This window comes from Chaetodon auriga, chromosome 18 (genome assembly GCF_051107435.1).
Source record: "Chaetodon auriga isolate fChaAug3 chromosome 18, fChaAug3.hap1, whole genome shotgun sequence".
NCBI classification, from domain to species: Eukaryota; Metazoa; Chordata; class Actinopteri; order Chaetodontiformes; family Chaetodontidae; genus Chaetodon; species Chaetodon auriga.
In genome coordinates, this window is record NC_135091.1 from 3933916 (window position 1) to 3948789 (window position 14874).

The 14874-nt window shown below is 44.2% G+C and overlaps 1 protein-coding gene across 3 annotated transcripts in view; it reads left to right on the forward strand.

Annotated features, from left to right (window-relative positions):
• adgrg6 (adhesion G protein-coupled receptor G6) overlaps positions 1 to 14874 on the forward strand; it is an 87055-nt gene that overhangs the window by 51019 nt on the left and 21162 nt on the right. For all 3 annotated transcript variants that reach the window (XM_076757154.1, XM_076757156.1, XM_076757155.1), the window contains 17 exons: positions 5623 to 5711; positions 6498 to 6550; positions 7048 to 7086; positions 7271 to 7419; positions 7833 to 7944; positions 9047 to 9135; positions 9361 to 9425; positions 9520 to 9656; positions 9844 to 10009; positions 10141 to 10287; positions 10406 to 10522; positions 10641 to 10686; positions 11562 to 11668; positions 12624 to 12751; positions 13440 to 13708; positions 13868 to 13970; positions 14578 to 14728. In XM_076757154.1, coding sequence (XP_076613269.1) covers positions 5623 to 5711; positions 6498 to 6550; positions 7048 to 7086; positions 7271 to 7419; positions 7833 to 7944; positions 9047 to 9135; positions 9361 to 9425; positions 9520 to 9656; positions 9844 to 10009; positions 10141 to 10287; positions 10406 to 10522; positions 10641 to 10686; positions 11562 to 11668; positions 12624 to 12751; positions 13440 to 13708; positions 13868 to 13970; positions 14578 to 14728 — 1967 coding nt within the window. The remainder of the gene's footprint in view (positions 1 to 5622; positions 5712 to 6497; positions 6551 to 7047; positions 7087 to 7270; positions 7420 to 7832; positions 7945 to 9046; positions 9136 to 9360; positions 9426 to 9519; positions 9657 to 9843; positions 10010 to 10140; positions 10288 to 10405; positions 10523 to 10640; positions 10687 to 11561; positions 11669 to 12623; positions 12752 to 13439; positions 13709 to 13867; positions 13971 to 14577; positions 14729 to 14874) is intronic.

Genomic DNA, 14874 nt, shown 5'->3' on the forward strand with positions numbered 1-14874 from the left:
TGGACCCTGTGTTGGTTTCATCAGTGGCTTTGTGGCCTTCTTCTCATGCAGCCAGTCTACCAGTCAGCCAATTATTGGTTCATTCTGCTCAGAGACATCTGAGTGACATATATACTCTGCCAGACGAGTCACATCTGGTACATCAATCTGCCACTGGCCTTGCATCACTGGCAGCAGTTGACGTTTGGGCCTCTGAACGCACCCCGGCGCTGCTCCAGGCAAATATTGATAAAACTCAAAGTTTGCACTCTGCTTTTTTGTCTACCATTTCTGCTTTATCTTCAACTCCCGGACTTTCAACTTGGAGTCCCCTTTCCCATCACCTTGACAACCTGTCACTTGCTGTATCTTCAGAGACGCTTCCTTCTTCCACAGCGTTGCAAGTTGCGAGGATGTCAGATCAGATGGTGGGAGAGGAACCTGCAGTGTCTTCTTCCTCATTCTCTCCTAATCCTGTAGTTGAGAACTCCCTTCTCTTGGCTCAGACATCTTTGTCTGGGAGACAAGATGGACATACTTCCAGGATAACCTTTAACACAGATCCATGGTGGCTGCAGGAAACAATCTCCCATTTACACAGCAGCAACCAGAACACAAACACCACCTCTGATGCCCACGCAAACTTCACAGGCTCACAGGCACTCGCTGGCCTTGACAACGTGTTTAATCACCCCACTCCCCCTTCGTTAAATCCACCTGCCATTGTAACGACCCAGACACTGGCACTCCACAGTAGCCCAAGAGTGCAGCTTGGCACTACAACCCCCCAGCACGCTTCAGGGCTTGATTATATGCACCAGTCAGGCATGACACAAACTAACACTGAGCACCCCGACCGTCTGATCCACACACACAGTCCAGCACACACACAGATACTCACACATTTAGCCCCTCGGGCACATGTGAGCAAATTTTTGGATACGAGCGAGAAAGTAAAGTTGAGTAATAGGCCAGAGCAGGACACACAAAATGGAGAGGCACATTTTGAGCAGCAGTCGTCCCACTTAATTTCTTTTGCCATTACTTCGCCACCCCTGTCACTCTCAATTTTACCTTCTCTTTCTCTTGCAGCAACCCTCATACCTCCTTTTCCCTCCTTTCAAATTTCCGCTGCGATCCCTCCCCACGTAACTGCCTCCTCCCTTTCCCTCTCATCTTTCATCACCCCTTCTCTCTCCCCTCACCTCCCCAGTTGGGTTCCGTTGCCAGCAGTGTCTGCCAGCATGGAAGAGGCAGAAATTGGCTCTTTGTCGCCCAGTTGGCCGTTTGCTGGATTCCACCAGCCCACAACAACCCGATCCCCCCTGGACAACCATTTACAGTCCTTCCAAAGATCCACCACATACCCTGTTAGCCAGTCATCAGAGTCAATCCAGGAGTTCATCACAGTCAGACAATCACTTCCTGTTGACCAGGCTTCAACCCCGCTTGTTTCTGCTGAAGAGTATGATGACGAGGTTTTGCCACAGCTTGCAAACAAAACAACAGCGAATGCTTCCATTTTTGTCAGTGGTCCAGTACTGTCACCAGAGGTCTCAAATAATCTTACTACAAGTGGGAAACTGCCACATCTCTCTGCCTTATTTGACCCTGCAGATGTTGTTCCAAAAATACACAGTGCAGGTGAACATGCCTCTGCTGCAGAGCTGGCTTCTTCAGCAGTAAACACTGAAGACTATGTAACTCTGGATTTAACATTAAATGCTCCAACAGGCCAACAGCCGAATGAAAGTCTGAATCCAGAAGCTGCCCTGAACACTCAGTCATTTCTTATTGAAATGCAAACTACCTCCCCCTGCCCCACTTCTCAACCCTGTCATCTGCCTAACTCTGCAGTATCAGCGCAACCCACTGGTGCTCCGGTTATTCCGAACCCCCTGCACACTTCTGGCCTTAATATTCCCTCTGCCATGCCAGTCTTCAGATCCCCCACTGGCTCCTCTATCGATACACCAGGTCAAGGCTTCATTTCTGGGTTTGATGAGCTCCCACCTCCTGGGAGTGGCAACCACACTGCAGACACAGTGTCAACCTCTGTTATAACAATCAAAGACTCTCCGTCAGTGCCAACTGAAATAAACACTGCAAAAGCTGAAAATGCTTCAGCTTTAATAGAACATGGAAGTGTGAATGCATCACAGGGAAACATGACAGGCAGCAAACCAGCATCAGATCTCGTTGTGATTGCAGACACATCATCGAATTTAACAGTTTCAAAGCCTAGTTTGAACTCGAATCCAAGTGTGTCAAATCACAGTGGGAGTCTGAGCTCAGGAGTATTTGTGAATGGGCCTGTGGATCCAGATCAAACTGATGGTGATGTGAAGGAGGCCCACCTTTCCCCCACATTACGTGTGGTCATCAATGCCACCCATTTTCTAACCACAAAGAACTCCTCTCCAACAGCTTTGTTCAAAGCAGTCACTACGTCAGCTAGCAGTGGTGGCAGTAGCAGCCTCAAAAAGGCAACGGTGCACCCTACCCCTGGATCCCCAACTGTGGATTTATCAGCCAAGCCTGCATTGCCTTGCCAATGTAAACAACGCTTTCATTTTACATGTCTGTGTGGACTGTCATCGGGGAACAGTATGTCATTCAGTAACAAAAAAACTGTAGATGTAGAGATTGAAATAAAACAATCTGTAATGACAGTAGCATGACTGGAAAAAAAGAAATCATCATAGCAACTTGTATGAAGTCTTAAAGTCTTCTCGTTTTAAAATAACAAGTGAGAGATTAACTTAAACGCACAATATGTAACATTTCCGCGTTAAAATGTCAAAAAATGAATGCGGTGCATTTCATTTGGTTGCCTCCAATGGCGACACAAGAAACACCCTGTGTAACGTGAATGAAGCTTTAAGACATTACCTCGTCTGTGAACATGCCTACATCAGTCACGTCAGATAGGTTTTCATCGCGAAGATGGTTGTTTAACAATCAAGACAACAACTCCCATGATCCCACGTGACCTTATGGTGTCATCAAAATTTGTCTTTTGCTTGCACTGTTTTGATTGAGAGACACCCAGCAGCAGAAATGACATGCTCTGCGTTTAAGTGTCGACATAACAGAAAAAAAAAGTGTTTAATCGAGTGACATATGTTTGCAGATAGCAACATAATCTATATGGCCAAAAGTATATGGACACCCCTTAGCTCAAATAAGGGAAAGCTTAATGCTACTGCATACAGAGACATGTTAGACTATTGTGTTCTTCCAAATTTGTGGCTACAGTTTGTGTTTGTCCCTTTCCGGTTTTCCCAGTTTGGTGTGGAGGAGTTTGACCACCAACCCCTTTGGGATGAACTGGGATGGCTGCGTGCCAGACAGGCCCAACGTCAGTGTTGGACTTTTCTCATGTTTTTGTGTCTGAATGGGAACAAATTGCTTCAGTCAGTGTGTAAAACACATGCACATATTTTCTGTTCACGCGCTGAGTCCAAAGAATACTCCTGTTTCAAAAGGACTCCCTCAAAGAGAGCTTTCTACTGTGCTGCAAGTCCTTGTGAAAAAGATCCTGGCTGCAGAGCCCTGCTGCAAGGTCCAACATCTGGTGGAAAGCCTGAAACCAGAAGAGTGGAGGCTGTTGTAGTGGTTGATAAATGATTAATGGTTTTAGAATTACATGTTCAACTATCACAGTATTGAGGTGTCCACAGACTTTTGGCCCTATAGTTTGTTATTCTCTGATTCAAAACAAAAGGCACTGAAGCTGGTTGAGATCCTTTGGATATCAGGGGCAGAAAACGCTTCTTTCCATTAAAAAACATGATTTTAAGACTGAATACAAGACTAAATTACTTCTTAAGGTGGTTGGGTGTTGAATACCTGTTTTTAAATCAGTAATTTGCCCTTTTTGCCCTTACAGTGGTGGTGCAGTAGGTATAAATAGCTGTCAATCCGGTGGATGGGTGGGATCCTTCAGGGGCTGGAGGCTGATGATTGGCTCATTGTGATTCTGAGCCGTGTGTAGGACATTAAGATAGAATCTGTTCGTCCAATCAGACTGTAGTATTTACCCTGGTACTTGTAGTTTAAATTTATTGTAATGCTTTATTCTTGCTCTACCCTTCTATTTACTTCTTTTTCTCTTTTATCGGTGCATCATTACACAATCCACTATAAAGACTTCTACCTCACATTTCTCTCCTCATTTCTTGTTTATCTAAACATCTTTCATTCTTATTTTTTTACACCCATGACTTTTTCAGTCCATCCAGCTTCTTGGTAGAGATGTCCTGCTCTGCTGCTTGTACTCTCAGACGTTAAATAATAGAAATCTCATCTCCGCAGAGATTTACAGACTGCTGTGAAATCCAGCTGAAATGTTTGCAATGCTGAAAACCTGCAACTGTAGGTCTGCAGCTTGCAGGGTCTCCCTCCAGAAGTGATGGAGTAGAAGTCTTCTGACCGTCCAGTAGCTCTTACTAACAATTATAGATACCAGAGCGACACCTAGTGGCCAGTTGGACACATAGCAGGAGATCTGAGAGCCATAAAAATGCCTTATCAGAGAGGAAATGTCAAAAGTTTCTGAATGAGACATTTAAATAAGACAAATAGTGTCTCAGCACACTGTGTGTCTGCTGTTGGGGAATTCACACTGCAGGTTATTGACAAATGCAGCTTCTTGGAGGACAAAATAATCTATAATTACAATAACACTGGAGTACTATTCAATGCTTATATAAAGAGATTCTGGTAAAATTATTTTTACAGGTCCATACGGTGTAAGAACAGAAGGAGCTGCTGTTTGTAAAGCCCCGCGAGGCAAATGTGAGATTTAGTGTATTGGACTTTACACCATAAACAACTCTGACTGAATTAAATGCAGTTACTTGCTATCACACCCTTGAGTGTTTTCCCCTCGCTCAGTGCACAGTAGATCAGCCGAACATGCAAATGTGCAAAGCTTTTCTACAGGCAAGGAGAAAAAATGTTTCCAATAAAAAGTTAATATTAAATTAGGTTTAAAAGGTTCCCTCAGTTTTTCCAGTCATTAAGATTTAAGCAGGTCTTTCAAGAAATCAACATAAAAGCACCAAAGCTAACCAAACTCACATGTTTCTCTGTTTCCCTTTCCAGGAAACTTATTTAGGGAATTGCAGACCCATATAATAAAGCTTCACCAAGATTTTCAATATGATCAAGAACTTGATATTTAAAGTTCACTTTCAAATAGTTCATGTTTTCATCTGCCTTGTGTGATACATGTTTTTAAGTTTAAATGTGTGAGGTTTCAGGCTGCAGACATGCAGACGTGTTGAAGATTTGGACAGTGAATGACTCTCAGATTCTGAATCTCCAAACTGCTGCAGCTGACAGAAACATGCAGCTTTTCCTGATTCCTGATGCTCCCACTCACCAAGAGGAGAAGTCCTCATGACTGCTCTCCTCTCGCTCTATTCATCTGTCCGGCGGCACATTCCTCCTCATCATTCTACACTGCAAAATTGGATTTTTAAATAACTTGATTAACTCCAACCGCTCGATTCATCTCCTGCTATGTGGCTCGGGCACATAAAGAAGAGCTCCGTGATATGTGTGAAAGAGTCTGTGCCAAATTGAGACTGAAGTTTTATTTTCCATTTCTCTCTTTCCTGTCGTCTTTATCTGCAGAGGGGTTGTTCTACCGGATTTCCTTTGTGGTGGTCGACGGTGGCGCGGCGCTGGTCCGGCCTGATGTTGAGCGAGCTGTGGCTCTCTGGGTAAGATAAGTGCAGCTGTCGGTAGCTTTTGTCTGTCACCTCAGAGTTTGACCTTTAGCGTGGAGGACCGAAAGCCTCCGAAACATGAATTGGATGAATTAGAGATCCAATCATTTAATATTTTGTTTTTGTGCATCTTCACTGACTAATTTGCACTTTAATCAAATACCACAAACCAACAGACTGATATGAAAGAGGAAGAGACAGGTTTTAGTAAAATATGGCGCCCTTAAATCATCATATTAGGAGCAATAAACCAAAATGGACTTTGTCTTCAGTCCCACATAAATCACATAACAAACAGCGGCCAGGAGGACCATTACACCTGCCCCTTTCTAGAACTGACGGTTAGTCTCACTGAACGTAACTGTGCACATAAAGATCTTTGACTTTGTTTACGTCCTCCCGTCACATAAATTTGCACACTGTTTATTTATGTTTGTACTTTGGGTTTGTGCCAAACATCAACAGTGTGTCATGAATATCACAGTGTTGCCTGTTTTTAGAAAATAAAGATTAAACTAATCATTTAGTTATACAAAACAAAGATTTCACCGAACTACAATTACATATATACTAATAAATACCTTGATTGATGTAAATACCAATAAAACTGAATAATATTTGAGACAGAAATCATCAAAGTCTACTTAGACTGTTGGACTACTTTACATAAAGCAGAATTTAACTTGCTGCTGAGAGCAAAAACCTTCAAATGTATTAATCCAGAAGAAAAACAGCAAAAGCTTCTGTTATTGGTTGAGTTGATTTGTTTTCTTCTTGCAGCTGAACCAAACCTTTCAGAACTGGACCCATGCAGTCTACGTGGACTCCATCAGGTAATTCAGCAAACTTGAGCAGCTTTTGTGCAACAGTTTGTGCTTATAGAATAAAATGATGCCACACCTGGCCTTTCAGCCTTCACATGTTCTCTTTTTCACCTCTTTCTGATGGCGATCATCATTTTAAAACGCTCTGACAGCGTTTAACAGGGCCGGATTAAACTTTAAAAAACGTTCCTGATTAGAGTTTTTCATAAGATCCTGTGTCTGAGAGCAGACACTGTATTTGTTGTATCATGGTCGATTTGTACTCAGGGGCAGCATATGTCTGAACCTAACCCCCAGGACACATACTGAGCACATCAGTCCATCCCTCGAGCTCCCTGTGGTAGAAGAATGCTTTGAAATAAATCCTCAGAGGGGATGCATGTACCATGTATCAAGGCTGAGTCCTTGCTGCAGCGTCCTGGGTTTGAGCCCCTCCCGGACCCTTTGCTGCATGTCTTACTTACTTCCTGCCGTTGTCTCACCTCTTTAACATTGTTTCTCTCCAGTGTCCAGCCTGCTTTACAGAGTGGCGGAAACCCGACAAGGTAAAATATTCCTGTTTAACTCGTCATGTCATTTTCTGAGTTTGCTGTATTGAATTTGTCATGTGAGTATCAGCTGGAAAAAGTGTTTTTATCCCCTCAGATGTGCAGTCAAAGTGTATTTGAGCATGATCCTGATTGTCGTCTGCACCTTCAGCAGCTTATTTCAGGTTCATTTTGTCTCCAGTTACTCGTGCCAGGCCCTGCTGGTTTATTATTACACCACCAATCAGAGTCTGGGTGAAGCCGCAGTGTCTGCCAGACTGTCCAGCCGTCAGGGGCTCATGGGTGCCGGCCTGCAGATCCAGCCGGCCTCCACTGATGTCAGATTGATTGGTGAGGAGCTGCACCAGGGAAAAGTGTCTTAGCATTAGCATTTACCTCGTCTGTCGTGTCAGTTTACTCAAAGGTCTGTTGAGGTTTTGTTTTCCCATGATGTACCTTTTTCTGCTTGAACACAAACAGACTCATCCTGGACTTTCTTATTTGATTTATTCTCTCTGTTTGTTATTCATGGCTTTTGTTGATTTGGTCCCATGTCTCGTCCATCTGGAGTTTTGTTGTTTGCAAATTCCCTTTGTCCAATCTCCTGCTATTTGTCATCTTGTTTGTCTCTCCCTCTCTGTTTACCTGCGCTTTTTTATCAGATCCTCCTGATTTGTTTGGCACTCTTGTTCCACTTGCATTTCATGTATCTTGTCCATTGCGTTATCGTTTCAATGTTAAATAACTCCTGTTTTTCCTAATAGAAAACTGCCCGGAGGAGAATCCGCTCCACTACCGCTGGCCTGAGAGCCGACCCACCGTCACCCAGTACCTGCCCTGCTTCCCCAACAAGGACCAGAGCACCTCCAGGACCTGGTAAAACACCCACACACACACACATAGTGGGAAACTAGCCAGCCCTTGTATGTTTACTGTCACTTGAGAATGACCATCGGCCTTTTGTCTGGATGTAGGGTGAGCTTGTCGGGGTCGATCGACAGTCGCTCAAACACGAACGAAACACTTTTCTTTTAACCTCCAACTTTGAAGGAAGAATGAAACAAAGACACTTAACGACGTGGTCATATAATAAAAATTCTACGTGTTTTTAGTCAATGGGATGAGATATTTGAATCCTTCAGGCGCTTCATTAAGCCTCACTTCTTTCCACGTGCTGTGGTTTCAGCTGTCTTGAGCTGACTGACTCGTTGCTTTAAGAAACAATGGAGATTTTTCTTTGACGCCTGGATTTTATAGTTCTGTTTAAACTTTTGTGGATCAAAAGAGATCCCTTCGGTTTCCTGCGTTTTAATGAAAAGTCACGCATTAAAGCACAAATATCTCAAAACATCTGCATGAAAATAAAATTTTAAGAACCTCTTATCTGCTCATCATTAGACTTTATAGCAAACAGCAGCTTTAATCAGGATCATCCCGATCGCTGGCATTTCCACAACACTGGAATCCAATTTGCTCTCTTCTCCCGGTGAGCGTTCAGGAGCAGAGAGACACACAGAGGCGACTCGGCATTAATCAGTGATAGTCAAACAACAGCTCGGTTTGCTCTCAGCTCCTGGAACAGATGGTCAATTTCGCCTCTGACAGAAAACACTGTGTGCAGAAAAAAGAAGTCCTGGTGGAGGCTGCTTTGTTCACGGTGGAAGACTGCATGAATACAAAAGACGTTCCTGAGTCTGCTGGTGATGAACTGGACTAATTCATCTTCCAGACACTTCTTTCTATGAAACATTACACAAAGTGACATTAGAGACAGGCTGTTGTCTCTCAAATTCAGAATAAGCAGATATTTACAAAAATCAATGAAGCTGATGAGCTCAAACATTAAATGTCTTTGTGCTGTTTTCAGTTGAGTATATGTCAAAAAAAGTTATCACATCCTGTTTTATCTATGTTTCCAGCTGGTTAATAACCATAAAACAACACGTCTTCATCCTCCCTCTGTCTCTGTCTGCCTCAGTTTGATCAACCCGCAGAACTTCTCATCCTCCTGGTCGGCTGCAGACCTCAGTAACTGCACGGACATCGACACCATCCAGGTGTCAGCAGGTGTGCTCAGGCAGGACGATAGCAGTGATGTTAGGAGACTGAATTATGACTCAAAAACATTTGGATTTCACAGTAAATGATTCTAAGAATACGAATAAATCTAGAATTAGAGTCTCTTTTTACAGTTACATTTGGACTTATCTCAAGACCTTGAGTGTCCTGATATGATAAGATAAGACATCAGATACTGAGAAATGTGACGGGTTTTCTGTGTTCTTTGTGCAGAAAATGCAGCTGAGGTGGCGGTTCAACTCGCTGACATCACCAACAACGAGCTGTCCAATGAGGAGGTGGGAGTCCACACGTGTCTCTTTGGCTGAATGGAGATCCTGCGAGCAGAATAAATCAGCTCTTCTTCCTCTTCTCCTCTTGGTCTCTCTGCAGGTGTCCAAAGTGGTGACGAAGGTGAAGCAGCTGGTGAACGTTGCCAAGATCAACACCACGTTAGCCTCCACCGTCGTCACCATCATCTCCAACGTCATGACCAGCTCAGAGACGGCGCTGGCTGCCACCTCCGAGAAGTACGGTCCACTCTGCTCTTCTACTCTACTGTACTCTACTCCTCAGTCAAAAACATGTGTTTACTGTTTTTACCCCGTCTGTCTTTCTGTTATTGTTATCATTGCTCAGGATCTTTTACTCATTGAAATGTTGCATTTCCTATTTCCGATATTTTACTGAGTAACATCTTTCTCTCTCCCTCCTCAGAGCTCTGAAGACGGTAGATGAGTTGGTTCAGAAGATCGAGTTCGAGGGTCCATCCATCACCATCACCTCCAGACACCTGGCTTTGGGGATATCGTCCCTCAACACCACCATGTTCAACGGGACGTCCTTCAGCGCCTTCATAGCTCCAAATAGCACCGAACCACAGGTAACACCAGGAGCTCCTCCATCTGTACGGTATCGCTGACCTCTTCATGGTTTGACGTTTCAATTGTTCCCTCTGGTCTCCTTCCTCTCTCCTTCCCACCTTCCTCCTTCTCCTCCTGTTGCCTCCCTCAGATTGATTTCAAGTTAGAGAGGATTAACCCTTTAGCTCAGGTCACCCTCCCGGCCTCTCTGCTGTCCAGCGTCTCCCTGAGCGAAGCCGACAGATTGTCTCTGTCCAGGATCAACTTCATGTTCTTCAGCAGCACGAACCTGTTCCAGGTCAGTCCAGTCCGGTCTGCCTCAGTTGAGACTCACACCTGGATAAATAAATCCAGAAACCACCACCGATGGACAGATAAGAAAAGTTGCTGACTGATTTTTGTCTGCTGGTTTTCAGAAAGAGCAGGATGGTCGCTCTTTAAACAGCTACGTGGTGGCCAGCAGTGTGGGGAACTTCTCCATCAGCGACCTGATGGATCCAGTGGAGATTGAGATCGCTCACCTCTCTGAACAGGTACAGGTGATGTTGGTGCTGTTACTTCACATTGAGTCTTCTATACGCGAGTCTGGTAACAGATTTCAAAGTGAAGAAAGATAAACGTGTTGAAAGATGTCTTCTCCTCTCCTGACAGCCCTCCCTGAATCCCGTCTGTATGTTCTGGGACTTCAGCATGAACAGTAAGTCTGTGTGCATCTGTCATCACTTCACTATGAGCGTTTCAGGTTCATCTCTGATCCACAGGGAGCCCAGACACGGCATACCTGAAGTGTTAAACATCATTTCATTCCAGTGCTCCTTTTATCAACGCTGTCTCATCCACTGAGGTTCTGATGGCTGTAGTTTAGCAAACTCGGTGCTTGAGTACATCCTTGATTTACCTTTTTACTTCAGGCCACGAGATCAGGTCCCAAGAAAAACCAAAACAGTTCCAGTTAAATATTTTTCTTACTGTTTCCAGAAGGGGCAGCTGTGGCTAAGGGAGTAGAGCCCATTGTCCACCAATCAGAAGGTCGGCGGTATGATCCCCGGCTCCTTCAGTCTGCATGTTGAAGTGTCTTTAGGCAAAATACTGAACCCAAAATTTCCATTTGCTTATTTTTTTCTGACAGAGTAATTTTCTGCATGTTTGATAGCAGCCAAACTCTATAAGCTGCACTGAGCTTCCTTTAATGTCTTTCTTATAACATGTCGTATGGTGTCCTGTAGTATGTTGTGCAATATATGTGCAAAGGGCAGGAATCTTTTGATTGGATTCAAATCCTTAAGAATCCCAAAAAATATTGACAATACGTGAAATATCAGGGTATTATACCCGTTATGCTTTGATAGTTTGTATGATAACGTAGTTCCATACAAAATTCACAGATCCATTGTAATCTGTAGAACAGTGTGCAGTCTAGGACATGTAGAGCTGACGTTTGATAGGTGGAGGCAGATGGATAAACCTCCAAATTTGGGAAATACTAATACTCTAAGTTATTTGAATCTTCTGAAAAGCTCTAAATGTTCCAGCTGATCGTAATGAGCAGTAATACCTCTGTGCTGCCACCAGGTGGTGCTGGAGGTTGGAACGGAAAAGGCTGCAGAGCATCCGAAGAATCTACCAGCAACAAAACCATCTGCCTCTGCGACCACCTGACACACTTTGGCATCCTCATGGTAAGACTGTGTGTGTGTGTGTGTGAATGCTGCATTTAAAACGCCACAGTCCAGGCTGGTGACGTGATTTGAGGAAGTTTTCCATCAGAGCTTTTGATGTTTTTTAATCCTTTTGCCAATGTCAGTGGTTGGGATGGAATTTATAACTTTATTAAAAACTCTAGATGTGTAATCGGTTTGATGCCATTCTAATTAGAAAAGGTTTTGGAGCAAAGAAGCAGGGTTGAAATTCAAACCAGACTTCAGTTTGGAGGTCAGTGTGTAAAAAGTGCCACAGAGAGCAAGAAGAGAGGGTCACGCTCAGCTATGCATTGTTTAATGAGTTCCATCAGTCATCTGTCCGCCAATACACAAAATGTTTTCGGCCATCCGGCCTTCATCAGTGTGTGGCCACGGTCTTTAGTGCAAACAGCTGTGAAACGTCATGATCAACGCATGATATTTACCTCTTTTATGCGATATTGCGTTTTTTATGAGGGTTTTTTTTCCTGCTGCGTGGTCCTTATACCCGACCTTAATCAATCACATTCATGTTGTTTCATCTAAAACGAGCGGCTCGCAGTGCTCCAGTAACGTCCTTCTGGAAGACGTCAGTGTGCGTGTTTGTGTTAGTGGTGCTGTCGGGGTCGTGTGGTCTCTCACCAGGCTCACATGTCTGTGTGTCCTTATGTCCGTCCAAAAGCCCAGTTTAACCAGCACAGCTTCCACCTGTTGAACACATGATCCGATTTCAGTTTAAAGCACCTTCCTGCATTATGTCCTGAGGGGAAAATGATGCTGGACGCACACACTATTGACCAAGTCAACATAATTGGTTATGTTCAGCATAGAATGATCATCAAGGCGCCTCTTTGTCTGGTTCTTCTTCTCTGGTCTCTTTTTAAAGCTGTCTCAAGTGTTTCGTGAGCTTGGCATGGCTTTATCACACATGGCATCTCTCTGTCTGCGTCTCCAGGACATTTCAGGAGCTTCACCCCACATTGACCTGAAGAACAACAAGATTCTGACCTTCATCACCTACATCGGCTGCGGTATCTCCGCCATCTTCTCTGCCGCCACACTGCTCACCTACATCGCCTTCGAGTGAGTCGCGTTGAACACTTCACAACTTTGCAGATACACTGATGAAAAGTAGAAACACAAACGTGAGGCGAGTGGTGGCGCCTGGGGAGAGCGTGCAGAAGGAGGCAGACTCCTCCAGATTCATTTGAGATGTATCTGCAATATCAAAGAAGAGTGGAAAGCAATATGGAGGCAAGCAGGAGTACGAAGCAGCCCCATGGACACTCGCTGTAAATTCTCTGGAAAACGACCTGCGCTGTTCACACATGGGGTCAATCAGATGTTTAAAGTTCGGGCCAGCCGAATCAGATATTTGGATAATGACCAGGAAACTTCAAGGTAGCAGCGCACGTCTGAACGAACCCCTACATCAGCGAAAGCATTGGAAAGAATTTAAATTTATCAACATAAACGTACAAGATGGACGTCAACATCTGTATGACAGATTTGAAGTCCTTCATGCGATTCAGCGCAGGTGCCTGATCAGGAAGAAGCGTTTTACTTTACTCTCCACATCCTGTCCTTTCGTGGGTCTGGCCTTTCCTAAATGGGCTGAAAATTCATTGAACAGATAAATAAATGCACATATTTTACTTCCCTTTAAAAGGTCCTAATCGATCAAGTGGTCAGGATGGCTGTGAATATGAGGAACAGCAAACTGCAGCGAACACAATCAAACTTCAGCCTTGCTCCTCTTCCCTTCCCACAGAAAACTCCGGCGTGACTACCCCTCCAAGATCCTGATGAACCTCAGCACCTCTTTGCTCTTCCTCAACATGGTCTTCCTCTTAGACGGCTGGCTGGCAAGTCTGGAAGCTGATTGGCTGTGCCTGTCCGTGGCCATCTTCCTGCACTACTTCCTGCTGACCTCCTTCACCTGGATGGGGTTGGAGTCCATCCACATGTACATCGCTCTGGTCAAAGTCTTCAACACCTACATACGGCGATACATCCTCAAGTTCTGCATCGTCGGATGGGGTGAGGGGCTTAAACTGTTACCAAAACAACTGCGCCACCTTTTCTGAAGAAGACTGCGGCGGTGAAACATTAAAAGCAGTTGAAACGCTGACACTGGCTCTGCAGACACAGTGAAGAAAGGGAGACGTGTTCACCTGTCGATTCTGTGCTGTGCTCCAGGTCTCCCTGCGGTGTTGGTGGGGATCGTTGTTGCTGTTGATAAAAACTCGTACGGCCTGCAGGAGTACGGCAAAGGAGAGTCTGGAGAGGGATCCTCAGAGTTGTAAGTAATTATAGTTCTAAGTAAATAATGTAAGATATGTAAGAAAACAAAAGATAAAACAGAGATTTTACTTCACAGCACCAAACAGGATTTATTCAATGTGTGCAGTCAATATTTAAAAGGGAGGAAATTTCAAATGCAAGAAGCTGCTGTTTTTGGCCTTAAATATGCTCATAAATTCAAGCACATTATTAAACAAACTTATTCAGTTCTGGTTCATTATTGTCAGTTAAGGTTTTGTTCAAATGAAAACAATCAGAATTGCCATCTGTAGTCAGCATCTGTTGCTCTGGAACATTCCAAGAAAGACTCAAGAAGACGGATGTTGAAAACAGATCTTCAACAAGTTTAAGGTCAGAATGTCCAAATCTGTTTGGGAGTGGATTATGAGCATTCTGTTCAGTTTGATTCATGCACATTGTGACTAAAAAAAGTTGTTTCAGAGCCTTTTCATCGACTGGAAAAAAAAAAAGTCTCACCCTGTGTGATTTGTGCGTGTCATCAGGAAGTTTGTCTTCCACTCTGGTATTAACCTTTAAGAGTTTAAGGATACTCCAGTGAAGTGTTTACATCAAGCTAACAGGTGGTTTGCGTGTCCTCTCCTCAGCTGCTGGATCCAGAATTCGGTCGTCTTCTACACCACCTGCGTCGGTTACTTCTGCCTGGTGTTTCTGCTGAACGTGGCCATGTTCATCGTGGTGATGCTGCAGATCTGCGGCCGCAACGGCAAACGCAGCAACCGCACGCTGCGAGAGGAGGTAAATGTTCCAGTGAAAGGAGTTTCCTCGGACCTGCACCTCGCCTTCGGCCAGCAGTGTTGAGAGTCCTCGTGTGTGCTATATCTTTAGTTAGCATGAGCAGCATTAGCCACAACAGATTAACAAAGAAAAGGCGATTTCAACAG